At 52.7% G+C, this 19,481-nt stretch overlaps 6 protein-coding genes across 6 annotated transcripts; 4 read left to right on the forward strand and 2 right to left on the reverse strand.

Moving 5' to 3' along the window:
* Window positions 1-309: 309 nt before the first annotated feature.
* PG998_013617 (uncharacterized protein) lies at window positions 310-3,026 on the forward strand (the record flags this gene model as incomplete). The annotated part of the gene is made up of 4 exons (XM_066880433.1): window positions 310-533; window positions 571-732; window positions 954-1,440; window positions 1,536-3,026. The coding sequence occupies 4 exons, from the start codon at window positions 310-312 to the stop codon at window positions 3,024-3,026; spliced, it is 2,364 nt and encodes a 787-aa protein (XP_066724572.1).
* Window positions 3,027-4,552: 1,526 nt separating this feature from the next.
* PG998_013618 (uncharacterized protein) lies at window positions 4,553-5,221 on the forward strand (the record flags this gene model as incomplete). The annotated part of the gene is made up of 2 exons (XM_066880434.1): window positions 4,553-4,751; window positions 4,944-5,221. The coding sequence occupies 2 exons, from the start codon at window positions 4,553-4,555 to the stop codon at window positions 5,219-5,221; spliced, it is 477 nt and encodes a 158-aa protein (XP_066724573.1).
* Window positions 5,222-5,955: 734 nt separating this feature from the next.
* On the reverse strand, window positions 5,956-7,528 carry PG998_013619 (uncharacterized protein; the record flags this gene model as incomplete). Its single annotated transcript, XM_066880435.1, has 3 exons — window positions 5,956-6,770; window positions 6,835-6,961; window positions 7,133-7,528. 3 exons carry the CDS (start codon window positions 7,526-7,528, stop codon window positions 5,956-5,958), a joined length of 1,338 nt encoding a protein of 445 aa, XP_066724574.1.
* A 1,596-nt stretch (window positions 7,529-9,124) lies between these two features.
* On the forward strand, window positions 9,125-9,998 carry PG998_013620 (uncharacterized protein; the record flags this gene model as incomplete). The annotated part of the gene is made up of 2 exons (XM_066880436.1): window positions 9,125-9,256; window positions 9,474-9,998. 2 exons carry the CDS (start codon window positions 9,125-9,127, stop codon window positions 9,996-9,998), a joined length of 657 nt encoding a protein of 218 aa, XP_066724575.1.
* Window positions 9,999-11,764: 1,766 nt separating this feature from the next.
* Window positions 11,765-13,995, forward strand: PG998_013621 (peptide transporter protein; the record flags this gene model as incomplete). The annotated part of the gene is made up of 4 exons (XM_066880437.1): window positions 11,765-11,768; window positions 11,885-12,409; window positions 12,550-13,597; window positions 13,686-13,995. 4 exons carry the CDS (start codon window positions 11,765-11,767, stop codon window positions 13,993-13,995), a joined length of 1,887 nt encoding a protein of 628 aa, XP_066724576.1.
* Window positions 13,996-14,213: 218 nt separating this feature from the next.
* Window positions 14,214-15,307, reverse strand: PG998_013622 (uncharacterized protein; the record flags this gene model as incomplete). The annotated part of the gene is made up of 2 exons (XM_066880438.1): window positions 14,214-14,878; window positions 14,905-15,307. 2 exons carry the CDS (start codon window positions 15,305-15,307, stop codon window positions 14,214-14,216), a joined length of 1,068 nt encoding a protein of 355 aa, XP_066724577.1.
* Between the last annotated feature and the right edge of the window lie 4,174 nt (window positions 15,308-19,481).

Consider the following 19,481-nt stretch of genomic DNA (forward strand, 5'->3'; position numbering starts at 1 on the left):
TTGTCTGTCAGCAATCTGATTGTAAGCGAGCATGCGTGCAGTCGCATGTAGTCATTGCCAAACCCCAAACCCCCACCCCACTTGGGTCGGATCTAGGCAGAGAGCTGGGCGAGTAAGCTCGGACAATGCAAAGTCCGAGCGGCGCTGAAAGAGAAGCTGACCCACGAAGAACTGACGTTGAATTCATGCAGAGATGATATTCAATCCGGGACCAGCTTAGTCCATGGTCTTTGGCTGCCATTGAATGCCCAGGATTGGGTTTGGTGATACGCACATATTTTGCCCCCTTACTTTTTCCATTTATTCGCCATGTCCTCGCCGCATGGCCCGGACTCAGCACCAGCAGCAGCCGCCGCCGGCGTGAAGTCGCAGCGGGTCCTGGCCTGCGTGCTCTGCCAGCAGCGCAAGGTCAAGTGCGACCGCAAGTTCCCGTGCTCGGGATGCGCGAAGCACGGCATCAAGTGCGTGCCCGCGACACAGACCCGCAGGCGGAGACGGCGCTTTCCGGAGCGGGACTTGCTGGCCCGTCTCCGGTACTACGAGGACCTGCTGCGCCAACACAAGATCAAGTTCGATCCCCTCCACGGGCCATCGCCGTCCCCCCGCCAACGACTTGGACGACAAGGACTCGCCCCAGGACAATTATGAATCGGGTGATGAGCCTACAGAGCCGTCCGAAGGTGCCATCGCCGTAGGCTCGCCGCCGCCTCCTGCAACTGCTTACCAAGCCAAGTACGTTTCTCTTCAACCTCGCATGTCGTCACCCACTCCCTTTCTTCCTCTGCATCCCCACCTCGTCCCCATCTCATACAGACAAGACGTATAACTAATGCCACGCAGGGATTTCTGGCAGGCCATGGGCTCAGCGGTATGGCTCTGCTGTGTGATGATGCGGATGCTTGAATTTCCGCCATGATCTTACTGACCACTCACATTTGATAACAATAGTTCAGAGATCCCAGTCTCACTAATGACATCGACACCCTGACTCTTGGCATCAGTCGGCTCATGGTGAATACCGCCATGGATCAGATGTTCGATAACGACGACCACATCCTCTTCGGGTCCCGGTCCAGCCATAACACCGTGGACCTGTCCACGCTGCACCCGGAGCCCATCCAGATCTTCCGGCTCTGGCAGATCTACCTCGACAACGTCGACCCCCTGCTCAAAGTCACGCACACACCCACCCTGCAAGGCCGAATCGTCGAGGCAGCGAGCAAACTAAAGGGAATCGGCTCGGATCTGGAGGCCCTCATGTTCAGCATCTACTCCATGGCCATCCTCAGTCTCGACAAGGACGAATGCCAAACCATGTTCGGCATGGACAAGTCGGATCTAACAACCAAATATCAGTTTGCTTGCCAACAGGCTTTGTCGAATGCGAGTTTTCTACGGTGCGACAGTCGGGACTGTTTGACTGCGCTGTTTCTCTACCTTGTAAGTTCACCCGCCACGACAGAACTGTGTCTTAACGTTTTCTCGTCACGTCAACCAGTAGACCCGAACAAAATCATGTCTGACCTCGTTTACAGCTCGCAGTCCGGGACGAGACCATGCCTTCATCGCTCTCCTCCCTGCTGGGACTCGCCATCCGCATCGCCGAGCGCATGGGCCTCGACTGTGAGGCCGACCTGTCCACGCACTCGGTGCTCGAGGCCGAGATGCGCCGGCGGCTCTGGTGGTCCCTCGTCATCTTCGACCACCGCACGCGTGAGAAGACGCACATGCACTCGTCGTCGCTCGTGCCCACATGGGACTGCAAGGTGCCCCTCAACGTCAACGACTGCGACCTGCGCGCCGAGATGAAAGAGCCGCCAGCAGAGGAGGGCCAGGGAAAGCCTACCGAGGCGCTGTTCGCCGTCGTCCGCGCCGAGATGGCCGACTTCGTCCGCAATACCCCCTCGCACCTCGAGTTCACCATGCCCATTCTCAAGCCCATTGCGCGATCCCTACCCGAAGGCGGCGACGTCTCGGCCCTGCACCGCATCATCGCGGAAAAACACCTAAAGCACTGCGACGAGAACAACCCACTGCAGCTGATCACCATATGGATTGTCCGATCTTACATCGCCAAGAACCGGCTCCTGGCCCACTATGCCCAGTTCTACAACCTGCCGGCAGCGGGGGCGAGCAAGGAGACGGCAACACCCCAGCCGCCGCCACCGACCGAGGCGCAGCGCGCGGCGGCATTATCGTACGCGCTCGCCATGCTGCAGTGCGATGAGAAAGTCATTGCCTCTACCCTGTGCAAGGGCTACCACTGGCTGCTCGCGGATCAGTTCCCGTTCCCCGCGTACGTGTACGTGGTGCAGGAGCTGCGTCGCCGGCCGCTGGCCCGCCACGCGGCGCAGGCCTGGCGCATCATGAGCGACAGCTTCATGGCGCGCTTCCAGAGCGTCGGCACGCGCTTCAAGCCCATGTTCAATATCTTCGGCAACTTCATCCTGCGGGCCTGGGACGCATTCGAGGCGGCGCAGCGGCGCGCCATCATGAGGGGAGGAGCAGGGGGCGAGGTCGAGGTCAAGGAAGAACAAGGAGGAGAGTTGATGCCGCCGCCGATGGTCCCCCGAATCCGGCAACAGCTCGCCGAGCTCGCCGAGCTGGCGCTGGAAGAGGAATCACAGAGGAAAACGGCCGATTTCACCACCAGCGCCGCCGCGGCCTCCGCTGCCAGCGCCTCCGCCTCCGCGGGCACGCCGGATTTGACATCAGGCAGCGTCGGCAGCAGTATTAACACCAGTGCGCTGATGGACACCGATCTGGACTTAAACGAGTTCATCATGTCGATGCCCATGACCGGGTTCGGGCCCAATCCGAACTGGGCGTACTCCTTCGACCGCGTGATGCAGGACAGCACCCGCTTTGACGACACAAGTGCCGATTCGCTGCTGTTTACCAATAGCGGGAGCGGTGGTTTCGAGGGTGCTGATCCTAATAGCCAGATTGCCAATCTCCCCGTAGATCTCGATCTGAACCAGATGTATTGGAATTCGGCAGAGTGGGAAGCGGGTAGAGGATGGTGAAAGGGTGTTTGGATGAAGCCATTCACATGGCTATGGGTGGTGTACAGTAGAAGTAATAGGAAGGTGTATTTTTAAGGTTGCGACAAGAGCTTGCGAGAGGCACTGGTAAGATGTCTCTGCGCAGCAAAACTGGTAAGACTCATCAATTTTAGGACTATTGCTACTCAATATATCCTCAAGTTTTCTTTTGAAGTGTTCGGCTTCCATGGCTTTCCCATAAAGATCCTCGCCGGAGATGGAGGACGGGATTGAGGCAGTCAATGCCTAATGAAGTAAGTAGTTGGTCACCACTGAATGCTGCGGCGTAGCAGGGACGACTGGTCGAATTAGCAATTTTCTAGAGCGGAGGGTGTCGGCCGTGATGTGGCTACTAACAGCCAGCCAACCCTTCAGTAGACATAATTGAGTCGACTGTTTGATCAACTGATCAAGGCATCAATTTGAAATCGGGTGCGGTGAAGGTGCAGTCGTGATAAGTGAGCTGCCCAATAGCAACCCTAGCGTGGGGAGTTTCCGCTTCCCCAGTCATCGTATTCACACAGGCTTGAGCCTCATGACTGAATGCAAGGGGCTCTGGCAGATTCGTGAGACGATTTTAGAGTCCGGTGCAGAGGGATTGACAGGGGGATTGACATGGCAGACCAAATTACGGAATCCCAAAGTGAAGATCGTTATGATGCCCAATTTCGGTCATCAGTTTGAAGCGTGAGCGAAGACACTTGGTAGGCTTGGCCGCGCCAGCAGATCAGCAGTTGGGTTCATCCCCCACAGATAGCCGCAGGACACACAAGCTGACAGAGGGAATGGCATTGCCGGGAACCGCTAAAATCAAAAAATACCCTTAAGGGCCCAGCGGCCAGCCCATCGCCAATGCGTCTAGACTTTTTTTGGTGGACACCATCTCGTACCATCAGGGCAAAGACGAACAGAGCAGCTCCACGCATCGCAGCGTCCGGGTGCTCGGGTCATATTGTTAGGTAACAAAATAGTCAGCGATTGCATCAATTGAATGGCTGAGTCCCGTGACGCGTGGTTTGATTCCCCATCCCGGCAGATCCGTTACCCAACCCGGCCTTGGCTCGCCAGAGATTCGCCCTGATTCGGGGTCTTTTGCCGTAGCATCGCGGAATTGGGAAAACCAAGAAACAAAATCTGCCAATCGTCATGGGGGCTGCCAGAGTCTTCGGTGGGTCTTCGCTATCTGCGCACCACCTGCACCAACCGCATCCGATGCAACATGCTATCGCAGCATGACCGAATTCCCGTATCGGGAACGATTGATATAAAGCAGACGTCCCCACGACTCGTTAACGAAGATGTTTCTCGGTATATGTGTATGCATCTGCTATCTATTGAGCAGCCAAAACCATCAAGCTCCCACACACTCCCACCCATCCAACATCAACTTACATGTCAATTGATCGCCAGTTGTACTCTAGCCGTCACGACGCACAAGGACGGCCCGCATCCTCCCCGGACGTGGACGCCTCCCCGACCGGCGCGAGAATGAGTCTTACATGAGGCACATGAGGAATGCCTCGGCAACCTCCTTCACCTCGTCCGACGAAGATCCGCCGCGGAACGTTTCACGACTGCCGTCTGGACTGAAACCCCGTCTAAGCCTGCTCCGAAAATCGGAGCTGAAGAGACAACAAGAACTCGACCCGACGAGATTGCAGCCGCCCTCGGCTCGGCTTCCCCCAAGGAACCCTTACGGACGCAACAGTTGGTACTCGACCGGGTACGAGAACTCGCCGTGCTGGAGCCTGGATTCCGTCGTGTTAGACCATAGACCCCAATCCGCTCCCCGCCAGGTACGTTAACTAGCCCTGTAAATGGCTTACCCCACCTAAGCCAGCAGCAGTTAGCAGCAACCGTCGCTAGAGCTTGCACTAGCTAACACACTACAAATTGCAGAGTACGAACATCACCCCAAGCCCTGCCGCCAACACGAAGCCGATCCCTACCAGGGCAAGGTGGCCTTCTACAGAGACCGCATCTCCCTGTCTCCAGAGGGCCGACGCGAGAAGGAGCGGTACGAGGCAGACTCTCAGCCCGGCTGCTGCGGCCTTTGCGAAATCGGCACCGTCAGCAAGGTGGCCGCCTGGGTCGGGCCTTGGCTCACGGGCGTGGGCACCATCATGCTGTACGGACTGGCAGCTACGGGGAAGTGCTTTGGCGGATGCTTCCACTGAATAATATAATACTTAATGAATCATGGGCGTTTGGTCAATAGGTACACCTGGATAGAAAACAGCCAGCTACATGAGAAAGGAATAAACAAAATGATTTCGGGCAAATAAAAGATAACTAACTAAATTGATAATGGCATGCCATCTAATGAATGTTAGCTATTTGATAAACAATTGTTTTCGCAATCCCCTACATTCTTCTTCAGATTTTAGGTCAATGGTGGGGGCGGGTCCTGAGTAATTTGGTAGTGGGGAAAGTTGAAGCTTGACAACCAGATGAATGGAATCAAGAGAGGACGACCGGTCACGATGCGTACGATAGACAGAGGTGTTCCAAACCAACTTATCGACGGTCCTGGAGTCGCAATTGAACCGAAGCTTGATCATATGACAGAGCGCGGGCTTTTCTACTTCATTTCCACTTCCCCCTCGATTCTCCATTTCTTACCATCTTAGATCACAATAGCGTTAAGATGTACTCTCTTCGTCCGCACGTCCATACGCACACAACAAATATCATGATGCCGCTAAATTGCCTCGAAATAAGTTTTACCAAACATATCGGAAGTGTACATTTTCTCTATCTGTGAGGTCCTTAAAGTCTGTATCCACATGGACCCTCTCACCAGCATTTGCATCTTCCCGATCTCTTCTCCGGTTCTCGTGGATGCAACATGCCGCATACAAAACGATGAACAAGGCCGAGAGAACGTAGCTGCCAAGGATGGCGGCGATCCCTAGCGGATACACGGGTGCTTGGGCGGAAAGAAAAAACTGGGGCGCCACAATGTTGGAGATGCAGTATGAGATGAAGATGAGGGCGTTGGTAGTGACCTTTTGGTGTGGCCCGCCGTGTTGGCCGTATTGATGCCGAGTGAGACAATATACGGTCCCAGGTAGAAATACGCCATGTATAGCGCCGCCAGCCTCCCGTGGTAGTTGTCCAGAGACAGCGAGCGCAGGAAAACGGTCGATGTCAGACCGACCAGGATGCCCAGAAGGATCCACGCCACGCGGGTCTGGTAGCTTGGTAAGTACTTCAGGCAGAGAAAAACGCCGCCGTTGCACAAGTATGATGCCACGGTCTGGATGATTCCTGTCGGCATCATAAGTAATGTAGACCGCTGCGGGGTGTAACCCAGCCCCTTAATGACCAGGGGCGCGAAATTGGTCAGTCCGCCGTTGGGAATGCTGATGGTGAGGTGGAACAGGCACATAAGCCACGTCTTAACATCTTTGAAGGCCTCAATCATCTGTCCCTTGTTGAACGTCTTGTTTTCGATGCCCGTTTGGTCAACCCTCATCCTCTCAATCGCGATCGCCTTCTCCCGCGGCTCCACGAACTTGGCCTTGACAGGGTTGTCGGGAAGGAACAGGCCAATAACAACAGCCCATACGATGGTTATGGCGCCGGTTATCCAGAACATGGCGCGCCACTGGTAGTCGCCATAGATGAAGCCGATGCCCCAGCCGATAGGGCCGGTGAAGCAGACGGAGAGGCCAGTGTACATCAGTCCAGTACGTAGGGGTTGCTCGGTACGTGTGTACCACACTGTCAACCAGGTTCAGCAAATCTGATTGTAGTAATGTAGTTGGCTAGGAGCGATAATACGTACTGCCGAGTATGAGCAAGTTGCCGGGTACAATTGGAGCCTCCAAGGCCCCCAGTACCACCCGCAAAGTCACCAAGCCAGCAAGGTTGTTGGCGAAGCCTGTTGCGATAAGTATACAGCCCCATAGGAGCTGAACCACACAGAGTACCTTAGCTAGGGGAACTTCTGGAGGATGGAGCCACTCGGTAGACACCAGATCAGATACCCGAACTATTCAACAGTCGAGTCAGTGCCAGCAAGTACATGTTTCCGCCCCAGCCCAACCGCAATGAGAGAGCTAGGGTGTGGCGGCATTGCTTACATAGAAAGCACTCCCGACCCAGCTGTATTTGTCTCCGTCTAGACCGGTATCTTGGCGGAAATTGTACAAGGCGGCTGTCGCTGTTGTTACTTTGTCCATGGCGCCCATGGTCACGTTGAACCATAACAAGGGCACAAGGCGAAGGTCGAGCTTCCACCGGAGTCGATGCTCATCCGTGGGCGAGTATGTCTCTCCAGCAGTGGCGAGGTGGTTGGCGAATTGGGCTGCGACATCAACGTTGCCGGTGCCCTCATTGCCGCCCAAGGTAGTGGAATTAGCTGTGAGGCCATTATCCTCACTCTCTGGAACTGTTTCGCCATGACCAGTGGGTGTTTCATTCCGAGCGGCCTTGCGCGCATTTTCTTGGTTATTTGTTTCTTTCTGAGTCATGAACATGATATAAAGGAGTCAAATCAAACCGGGTTTCCTTCCTGCGAAATGATTCCATGCCTTTGCCTCAGAGAAGCGCACCAGAGAGATGCCAATTTGAATGGTTCATGTGTTGACAAAAGGAAACTATATTATAAAACTGGTCATGCGAGTACTCTTCCATGATGGAAGTCGGCAACTCAGTCGTAGCAATGTACTCCAAAGATAAGATAATGCGATAAGACAGGCATGGGGTAAATAACGTAGTGAGGTGGTCACATTGGTGTAACGACGACTGAACGTTGGTAAGACTTTGCGACGACTGGTAAGACTTATTACAGCGAGTCTTCATGTGTATTATGATCGGGGACGTTACATACAGCCCCTGAAATTTACGAGCTACCCCTATTTGGCCTGAATAGGGGTAGCTCGTAAATGTCAGGGGCATAGCAATGTCATAGCCGCCACTATTTACTGATGTGCTCATTACGATAACCCTTTGTCTGAATCTTGACAAACCATTTGATGATCGATAGGTATCCATTGTGAATATATTCATGGTAGTAGAAGCCTACCTTTTAATTGAGGGTATTTGGAAAGTTGAAACTTACACACTTTCACGCAAAGAAAACCAAGCGCTCAGCACAATGCGTATCTCAAAGCTAGTACGTAGCAATCATTGAATGCGACTCCGAGGTATATGAGGATTCTATGGGACATTCTGGAAGTCGCAAGTGGAAGCAAAGTTTTAGTTATTGTCCACAAGGTAAGCATTTCTTGCTGGACCTACGGTGAACATGTCGATAAAGTCTGAAATTCTTTGACTTGTCAACCCGTACTCTTCAGCATTAATTCTTGAAGATAGCCCCTCTGGCGTCTTGTCCCATCTACCTTGTATCGTTGATATATATCTAGTTGCCCCGACGGCTTGTACTTCGATCCGTTGACTCGTGCCTATGGCTTCGCGCCGGCTGAGTTCCGTTTGGGATCTCTGTTTGCTTCTATTGGAAGTTATTAATGAGAAGCGGAGAAGACATTCTCTCTTGGCCCAATGGTTCATTGGGCACCAATACTGGTGGGCCGCCTGCAGATGCCCATAACAAGCAAACCATTCAGCAGCCGTGCGGTGACCATGTGGAAGAACTTGTTTCCGTGAGGAGAAAAAGAGGCACTACAAACGCGGGACAAGAGGACAGACGCTGATCGCGTCTTGATCATTGTCAAATTACTACGCTACCGAACAAAACTACACCCTCGTCATCCCCCTCTGGCTATCACCTATCAAACTGGCAAAATATTTATTAAGAGAGTTCCATAGTCTCTCTGCCTCAGTAATTACTTGGCCAAACATTCAAAACGCAAGCTGGCTATCTAATCCAAGCTCCATCCCTAAAATTTAGGACCTGATTCACCTCCCCCTTGAGACCATCGCATGCCGATTGGTTCAATGGACAGAACCCAGTTCCATGCCCGTTGTTCTCGTTAATAACGGTGTCATTGCAATCCTTGGCTACTCTTGCAACGAGGAAGGTCTCTAATTTACTACGTCTCCCACTTTCCAACCGCTCATCAAATTGTTTACCTTTTGTCACCCAGGCCTCACCAATAATAAAGACTGCTACGATGAGCAAAGACGGACACGAAATCTGGGAGGACTCGGAAACAGTTACTGACACCATCTTCACTCCTGCGACGTCAGTCATTGGTCGATATGGCGGTACCTGGAATGGGGCAGACTCGTCCAAAACACCGCCTGTAAGTGACCTTCCAGACGGGCAAGACGAACTACCCACCAAAGACGAGGAAAGAAAGGAATATAGCCTCTACGGGACGATCATTTCGACGTTATTGTGGTTTATGTTGCTGTGGCTACTTTCTTATATCTTACCATGGGTCACTGCAAGTTGCTTCGTTCTTTGTCAAAGACAAGTGAGATAACAAGCTAACAACTCACCCATGACCAATCTATCAGAAGACCAGCGAGATCCCCGTTGCCCCTGAGCCGAGCGAGCTGCCCATCTGCGCTCCTTGCCCGTCTGTAGTGAGCAGCCCCCGCATTATGAAAGACAAGGCCTGGGACGACACGATCCCGTGGCTGGGCAATACCTATATGATCCTCGAAAAGGCGACAAGACGTCCTATCACGATAAAAAACAACGAGATATTACTGGCGCCGCAGGAGGAGCGGGGTGACCGAGAAGCGGCACCGACCCCCGACAATACTTGGTTCTGCGCAGAAAACCAAAACTACTTCGGTTTCCTAAACAACGCCAGTGGACGGTACTTAGGCCACAACGGGCACGAGGCCATCCATGCTGAGGCATTTGGGTTTCGTGGCTGGGAAACGTTCACGGCGCGGCCACATCCCAGTGGCGGATATCACTTGCTGACGCCATTTTGGGCGGATGCGCTACAGGTGCTCGCTATTGCTGGCGATGGGCACCACTTGATACGCAGAACACATGGCGGGGTGTTGTGGGAGTTCCGCAAGGTCTGAAAGGAGACAAAAGGCCACCCTCGTACCAGATTGAGCTTTGTTGGGGGTAGATGGACATTTGGAGTCTTTCATATTTGGGGAATTGATTTAGTATTGGGTCGGCGTTGGAATAAGGTCAGGCTGGCTTTCGCTTGGTCACGATTACGGTAGATCGTTAAAAGTTGTTTCCTTTGGGAAGTTTCTACCCACTCGGTGTAATACTATATTGACAGGCTGGCCAGTGGTCGCATGTCTTTTGGTGCTTCATGAAAGGATAGCACGTGACCAGACAGGGGTCTAGGTTTATTACCTTCGGTTGGGGGAGGGTCCTTCCAAGCGCCACCAACCCCCCTTCTGTTTTCTTATCAGCCAAGACGCGACCAAGAAACCTTGCGCAGCAAACTACTCCGGCGCGAGGTCAAGCTTGCTTGCGAAGCTTGACAGCATCTTGGCTGTTGCTTGCGCATCTCTCGGCCAACTTGGCTCGAAGCTTGACTTGATTGCACAGACACCTTGTTGAGCCGCACCTGGATCATGAACACCGCCAAAGTGGTTTCTTTGAAGTTGACGATGTTCCGAGTCTGGACCAATCTCGGAGCCGACTGACTGTGGGGGGATACCGTCGGCGACCGGGTACGCTGAGCCTATCGCTAGTTCAAAGGCATGTTCTCTGCTTTTGGGGGATTACTTTGCTGACAAGCGCATGCCCGCCAGGAGCATGTAAGCGGCGGCACAAATTCGCGAGACATCATTGGCTGGTTTGCAGGATTGCATTCCTGCATCCTTAGGCCTGAACATGGGCAATTGCGTTTGCATTTTGTAGAGCTTGACGTGATGCGGGATTGGCCTCCAGAAACACGCGAACAACTGGCTGACGGAAGCACGTGTGACTTCGGCCGAAAAAAAAGCAATGCTGCTATCTGCCAGCCTGTTAAACATCTCATTTATTCCTGTTACACTTGCTGCATGTCGCAAATAGGTCCTCGTCATTCGGCCAGTCACGGCGTAGTGTTGTCGATTCTAGAAGGATTCGAAGGCAAGGCTTCGTATGAACGACCGCATGACCACCCCCCTTGCGTTGGTTCTTGCCTCTGGCCGTGGGATTGAGAACCAACTGTCTCACCACCTTCTGCATCTATCCAGAGTGTTTCCTGCCCAGAATCTTGGCCCACGAGCAGCAAGCTCACATATCTCTTAGCCCAGCCTTGGCGCCCCTGTGCCAAGTCGGGCGAGGTTTACCAGCTCCCTATTTTGGTTAAACACGTTCTCCATCCCTCGTCTGCCTCTATCAAGCCAAGCAGGGCCAAGGCCAACCAGCACCGGATATTTCTCCCAACCCAGTAACCATGTGTGTGCACTGGACGGCTCGACTCTATTCTGAGTTGCCCATCGACAGCGAGGTATGCACGGCGATTGGCCACCGCCCGGCGGAGATGGGTCTTGTTCGGGAAGACGTTATTGCACATCTGGCAGTCTCGTCCTCAATCGACCCAGAACCTTGGGTCGCTGCTGAAAGCAAACTTCGTGTACCGATAAAGGAAGCTGCTGTATTTAGCCATGTGTTGGTGAGCCGACTTCTGCTCTGTGCCTTGGCGCGCGGAGCTGAGAGGGGGATGTAACACGAATCGTGCGGCGCTGTTGCAGTACTTATATGCGGGCGCTTGCCGCTTGTCTTCCACGTTGCTCTTCTACTCCAACCTTCATCCCGCCTCGTTCGCCCTGGAACAGCGTTGAGCCAGACAAGGTCGAAGCCTCATAAGCAGCGCTAGTAGGCTGATATTTCCACAATGGGTGAGTACAGCCCCTAAGAAACGTTCTCCCACCATCCCGGCTTGGTTGAGATCAGCGATCATCATAGACTCCAGTGGCGCATTGACAGATAGAGTGCACACTAATAGACCATGTAGATACCAGCACGACCCTCACCACGCGGAGCCCGGTCGGCGACGTACACGCATCGCACGATGTTGACACAGTCGACGCCGTCATTGGTGACGCCAAGGAGATGCATGAGGTCCAGCTAGCCGGCGTCAAGGAGGAGCGCGAAACCTTTCACGGTCTCATCCTGCCGACGGCGGAAGAGAAGCAGACGCTGCGCCGCGTTGCCGGGAAGATGCCTGCCTCTTGCTACTACCTCTGCGCCGTCGAGTTCGCCGAGCGCGCCTCCTACTACGGTTGCAACCAGGTTTACAAGAACTTCATCCGCGCGCCCCTCCCGCCCGATGGCCCGGGTACCGGCGCTGCAGGCTCCATAAACTCGAAGTACGGCGCCGGTGCCCTCGGCAAGGGCTCAGCCACCGCCAGTGCCATGACCGAGGCTTTCAAGTTCCTGTCATATGCGTTGCCCATCTTCTTCGGCTGGCTCGCCGATACCAAGTACGGCCGTTTCAAGATGATCTGCTGGGGTGTTGCAATCTGCGGTGTTGCCCACAGTAAGTTCCCGTCCCAATCGACATATTATCTAGACTGGCAATACTTCGCCGCTTCGCGACTACCAGCTGTCACCACACTCCAGCTGCTATCCCACTCCAGCTATAGATGCAACAGGCGACTGACCAGATTTTACAACTAGTCATCATGATCATCTCCGCTCTGCCACCAGTACTCCAGTCGGGCAAGGCCATGGGCCCGTTTGCTCTGTCTCTCTACATGCTTTCGATTGGTGCGGCTCAGTTCAAGCCCAACATTTCGCCCACCGTTATGGATCAGTCGCCACACAAAGTCGCCCACGTAATCACGGATAAGAATGGCCAGAAAGTCATTGTTGACCCCGAAGAGTCCATTAACAGCGTCATGTTGTGGTTCTACCTGTTGGTCAACATTGGTGCCGCCACCGGCATTGCCACCACATACCTTGCCAAGGGTGTGGGCTACTGGGCCGCCTACTTGATTCCCACAATCCTCTACCTCATGCTCCCTCCGCTTCTGTGGTACCTGAACTCGCGTCTGGTAAAGCAGCCGCCTGGTGGCTCGGATCTCGGCAACGTATTCAAGGTTCTTGGCGACATCATCACTCATGGTGGACTGAAGAGCATCGGCAAGCAGGGCTTCTGGGAAGCCGGCAAGCCCAGCGTACGCATCGCGGCCGGCAGCACCAAGACGTACGGCTACGACGATACATTCGTCGACGATGTCCGACGCACATTCCAGGCCTGCGGCATCTTCCTCTTCCAGCCCATCTTCCAGATCAACGACACGGGCTTGGGCGCGGCCGGAAACGCCCTGACGGCTGGCATGGAGAACAGCGGTATGCCCAATGATCTCCTCGACAACCTGAACTCGGTAGCCATCGTCTTCACCGTCCCCACAATGAACCACATCATCTACCCCATGCTCCGTCGCTTCAAGATCCACTGGGGGCCCATCTCCCGCATGACCTTCGGTTTCATGTTGGCAACTTTGGGCTCCATAGGCTACTCCGTCCTCCAGTACCGTGTCTATCAGACGTCGCCTTGCGGCTACAACGCCACCACATGTGCCGAAATCTTACCCGAGGGCCAGAACCCCCTTTCCAGCGTCAAGATCGAGCTATACTCCATCCCCGTCATTCTGGGTGCTGTTTCCGAGGTCTTCATCAACGTCACTGCCTACGGTATTGCATACAGCCGATCTCCCAAGAAGTAAGTCACCCCACCCGAGCTTCGTTAATTTCTACTTTTCGTTTTCTCTTGGACATGCCGGCTGACATTTTCCGTTTTCCCTCAATAGCATGAAGGGTCTCGTCGCTTCCATCAACCTGTTCATGACTGCCATCCAGGCCATCATTGGACTGGCCACCGCCCCCGCCGTCAAGGACCCCTACCTCATCTGGTGCTTCGCCGGCCCCACCATCGCGGGCTTCGTGCTGGCCATCATCTTTTACTTCACCTTCCGCCACATCGACAAGGAAGAATTTGTCATCAACACCGACTTCAGCGATATGAAGCGCGACTCCGACGTCGAGAGCGACCTAGAGCGCGCCAACCACCCTCAGCTCATGACTGACGAGAAGAAGGTCGTTGACAAGCCGGTGAGCTGATGAGAGGCTCATACCGTAGAAACTCAAGACCAGGTTCATAAACTTGGGTCTTGACAGGATGAGCAGGCATGAGTGCAGCTTGGGGTGCTGTTGTGCTAATTACGATACCATATATGCTTTAATGGAGACCAATTTCTAAACTCATACATCCAATGGAAAGAAACCGAGATGACTCATATCTCCCACTTATAGCCCTGGTCCAAACGCCCCTGGTTTCTTCAGACCTTACACACAGCCTTTGTGGCACTAAATTTCCATTCACGCAGCAATTCCAACGTTTCAAGCACCTTGTCGAGCCCACCCTGTACCTGCACCGGTGACAATCGGATTCTGCCAGCGCTGATGAGCCGCTCCGAGAGCCTCGCGAATGCCTTCCAAGGCTCAGAAACCTCCGGATAGGCGGGGATAACCTGGCCATTGAAGGTGTAGCTGTCACCCAGGACCCGCTGGCCTTGGGCAAACTCCAGGGTGACGTCGTCCCGTCCAGGAAGGGATGGCGGCGCGACCGAGACGTAAGTGCTCCCCGCCGGCAAGACACCGGCGCATACCTCGGGCGAGCCGAAGTTGCCCACACAGTCCAGGGCCAGCATCGGTTCCTTATCGAGCCCCTCTGCTTGGAGGGCCGCCTTGATGTCCGCAATGCACGATTCGGTGTCTTTGTAGTCGGAAGTCGCGTGAGCGCCCAGGTCTTTCATCAGGGCGAAGTTGTGCGGCGAGCAGGTGGTCAACACGGTCAAGCCGGACAGCTTGGCAAACTGAATTGCGATCATTCCCGTGTTTGTGGCGCCCCCGCGATCAAGATAGCCCTCTTCGGCAGCGGCTCCGTTTCGACAGCCCAGTCCTCCAATGATGGGAAAGGCAGCTTCATGAGATGGTACATGGTCTGGAACACAGTAGAAAAGGCGACACCGAGTCCCGCGGCCTGCTCCTCGAGAATCTGATCTCCCATGTTGTCAACAAGCAAGAGCGTGTCTCCCTTGATCAGGAAGTAGTCCGCGTGGCACCCGGCGTAGGGCATGGCCGAGGCACAGGTGAAGGTGCAGCCCGCGACGCGCTCCCCTATCTTCCGGATCCCTTGGCAGTGGGCCCCGATGTCGACAACCTTGCCGCAGAACTCACTGCCGAGATTGATCTCGGGCTGGAAGATGAAAGGGTGGTCGACGGTGAAGTAGTCGCAGTGGTTGATGCCGACGTAGCTCGGCTTCACAAGAACGTGGTCTGGGTAGGCGGCGACCGAGGGGATTTCGGCATCATCCACCAGGACCGCTTGGCCGAGGTCCTTGCGGGTACGGACTGCTCTCATGGTAGCCATTGGAGTTGGGAGAAATTCGGTTGAATGTCTGGAAACTTGACGTCGCTTGAACTGCATCGACCGTGCTTGCATCATATATATATGGATTTCGGGATTCAGCCGCATGCATTCTTCGTGTATCCGTATAACAAGTTGTTGCGATTCTCTCCGCAAAGTCTCCGATTGGCGCTTCCCTTGTCGTTTAGCGTCTTCATTGAACGGCTACCGATGGCTTTTGTGGGCAAGTGAGATTTCAATTGGGAGATCGCTGAACTTTAGGCAACCTACGAGAATGAAATATCATTCTGTGGAACCCCTGGCTTGGGACCAATGATTCAAATGGGAGGCTTGTCACCCCATCTCGAGTATATGTGACATGGTCCAAAAGGGCTTTATTCATGTCTGTGCAGTATTATGCAGTCATCATCAGCAATTCGGCTAAACAGACATTGGAACTTTGGTGCATGAGAAGGGCGCCGAAATCATCTGTACGCTGTCAATCCCTTCTTTCTACAAATGCCAATGTAAGAGACTTTAGAGTACCAACCTGCAGAGATGACAACTTCATAAATCTTTCTTTCCCTAGGAGTGCAGATCTCCACTGATTCCGATTGTAAGCTGAGTATGACCAGTATCCCCGTCTTAGTCACAATCATGCAAGCCAAGCGGAATACAATATATGGGATGATAGCGAAGTCTTGCTATAGGTAATTCCTGCTGTGCCCAAGTGCAAGTCACTCTGGGTATAAGAAGCAAGAATTCAATATAAATAAGGGCAATATTCCCTCGTAGATTCCACTCTCCCAGTATCTTCAGCAATACCCTCATCCACTCTGGACCAACCCCTAGAGTCTGTGATCAAATCAAGCTATTATATCATTTCCGAGAATTCCTACCACTTATTCTGACAACACCCAACCTTCAAGATGCAGTTATTCGCTTTTGTCGCTCTATTCGCCGCTGCCGGCATGGCCGCTGCTCATCCCAAGGATCCCAGTAAGATCTCCCCGTTTTCCTAAACAGCTGAAGTGAACAATTGTTCCTATCCATGTCACTATGGGAAGGTGTTAACATGTAGTCATACAGAGTTTCTTTTCGAAAGGTCTATCGAGCCGCGTGCATGCGACTGCCAAGCCGTGATGAACTGCTGCAAGAACGACTGCAACTACAAGGAGCAGTGCTGCAACACCGAATGCATAAAGAAATACCCCGAGTGTTATAACTACTGCTAGGGGGCGATAAGCTGGCAATAGTTGAATCTTGGAGGACTTACGAAATCACTTATCATTGCTGTGCAGTCGGGTTGGACGGTTACAATCGTTATGGCGTGGAGGAAACAGTAGAAGCTTTTGATTATCTCTTGGTATTCGAGCCCATACCAAGTTCACTCATTACAAGAATTCATAGTTCATCAATACACAATAGCTCCGGCATATTATCCCGTCATATCGTGTTGGACCTGACAATTACCCTCCATAACTGTGTTATTCAGTCTGCTAAACACAAAATCAAGTACTAGCTTGCCCAAAACTCACTTATTAACATTCAATAGAGTATATACGCGGCCATAATTCATATTATGGACTCATATATTCCGACTGCTATCGGCCTATCCGACGGATCGGTAGTGGATGCAGATGTAGCTGTGCGGGGTTTCCTCGAGCTGCGTAACAAAGATTAGCGAATTAGAAGACCAAGTTTTGAGGCCTTTATTGACATGTAATACTCGAGGGTCACCAGGCACCCTTGCTGACAAAATCTCAACAAGGCATCTGGAAAGGCAAACTCGGCAATGGCAGCCCCCCTGCTCTTTCCTTGAGGCCGCCAACCAGGGCCATGGAATCTGAGGCCACCAATATTATCCGGTTTAGCTGCGGCCCGAATCTGGCACTCATGACCACGAGTACCTGCCATTAAATACAACCAAAGCCCCTCATTCCAGGCCCTCCCTTTTCCCCATCATCAACATCACCATCGCCAACAGTTCTAGTCACCCTCAGCTATTGTTGTGACCCCAGACATCCGCGGAGACGTTATAAACAGGATTCTCGCCGCCTTCAGAAGTCTTCCACTGTGTTCATTTAGCCGGTAGTCCATGCCCGGAAGGACAACGAGAGTGCTAGCTTCCAACTCCAAGACCAGTAACGCCTCGTATATGATATTATTGATTCGATTTTGATACCCCCTGTATGTACTTCACCAACCCATCCATTTTCGTAGGACTATGAAGCGTTAACATTGTGGTATCGATATAGATTGCGGAAGTCCCACATATGACTGTTGATAACAGCAATGGGATCAATTTACCACCAGTCCTCGCTATCATGCCCTGGCCACCAAGACATTAGTTGCCACCAACGTACATATCCAGGGACAGAAGGCCACCCGGGATTTATCGTCGGTTTGCGTACGGAGCTTCCATATCTAGTACCAACAGGTAGGCCTCCGCCACTTTTCAATTCCTAATACACACCCAGTCGCGGTACTAACTGTTGTCAGAAGACCCAGATATTGAATAGCTACCACGCGAGCTGCTTCCGGAACACCATTGCCAGGAAATCAGAAGAGGATCTGAAGAGGAGCTGACAGGAGTTGGATTAGCAGGATCATTTGGGCCTTTGACTTTATTGAATATCTTGCTTTTTATTTTTATTTTCTTTATCTGCCTGTTGCGTTGCCCGGCCCAACTCCGGGCAGACTCCTATTTCAGGTTTCCCAACCGATGATCATCACACAAATCCATCACATCTCTCCGACGTTCAGGAACACGAGACTTTCGAATTTCTCCCCGATTATGAATTTGACGCCGAATCATTCCTGGAAGTCCTTCGGGATATCAAAAACGACCTACAGGTTTCCGCAATAGCTTTTCAGCTAACACCCGACGACCACACCAAGGCCAATGCAACTTCGGTTTCCCCTCGTTCGCCATGCATGAGCAATTCAAACTATTCAGCAACTGCGCCACAAGACGACTCTTCGCATAGATACAATTGTAGTTCACAGTCCCAGAACACGCCCTCTACTGCAGAATCGTTATCTTCTGGGGGCAACTTGTCTCTACAGCCTCCAGCTGCAGCTATCGAGCATGAGTCATCCGCGACATGTCAATACTGCGCTCGTCTTTTCGCACCCCAGAGCCTTCCGCGGCATCTTGTCTCGAAACACAGCTTCGTTTGCGAAAAGGGATGTGAGACCCTCGCCTTCGAGACGCGTCGCGACTTGCAGCGGCACTATAAGACATTGATGCACAGAGCTCGAGACAACACAGGTGGAATCATTGAATCTGGTGCAGCAAACTACGAGTGTGCTTGTGGGAAGCCTGATTTTCGAAAGGATCTACACAAGCGACACTTGAAGAAGTGCAGAAAGACGGGCCGCGGTACTTTCCACTGCAGGCTCTGCAACCATCACGTCACCAGTATGGAGTTGCACAAAACGCATCTGGTGAATTGCGTGAAGCAAAGGGGCAGGAAACGCAAAACCGACGACAACACACAATGATATCTTACACGGTCATTACGGTACACGACACAGCCAATTTCACACCATGTCTCTTTATTTTGGTCGAGAAGAAAGAGAGTAAAGCCTGAGCAGCCCCTTCTTGTCCCAACCCAACCTCGGTTGAGTGTTTGGCGAGGTTTGGACAGGAGAGGTGGTGACTCAGGTCTTGTTTACTCCTAGATAACGGTATGAGATATTTTGGCTGCGCTTGAGCGATCATCTTTACAATTTCCTTTATGTTGTTATGTCGTTCAGTACTAGGGGGGCATCACAGGAGGCTTGGTTACAGTTGTATCCATGCGCTCCCATTTTCGAGCAACACTCATTAGCCCTCAAGTTGTTGACTCCTTGGATCACTTGTTGGAAAGATCCAGAGACAGCATCCATTCGTTCCTGATCGATAGGTAGTATGAGAAAATAGAAAACCCCGCTCGACCGAAATAATTCGACCCAGAGACATGTAGACGTATGGTAGCAGTTTTTTTATCGTGGGTTTTAGTGATTGATAAAGTGAGCGATGAACAGGGGCAAATGGTTAGTGTGGGGCTTTTCAGGGGCAGCGAAAGGGGCGCTTTAGTTTCGTGGTAAATATTCACGCTACATTACTGAGAACAAAGAAACACATGAAAGCGAAAGCAGCCCGACGATCATCCATGTAGCCGCCTATGTCATGCGGCTATAAACAGTTGGA

Source organism: Apiospora kogelbergensis (genome assembly GCF_038363985.1).
Source record: "Apiospora kogelbergensis strain CBS 113332 chromosome Unknown utg000009l_segment0_segment0, whole genome shotgun sequence".
Lineage (NCBI taxonomy): Eukaryota > Fungi > Ascomycota > Sordariomycetes > Amphisphaeriales > Apiosporaceae > Apiospora > Apiospora kogelbergensis.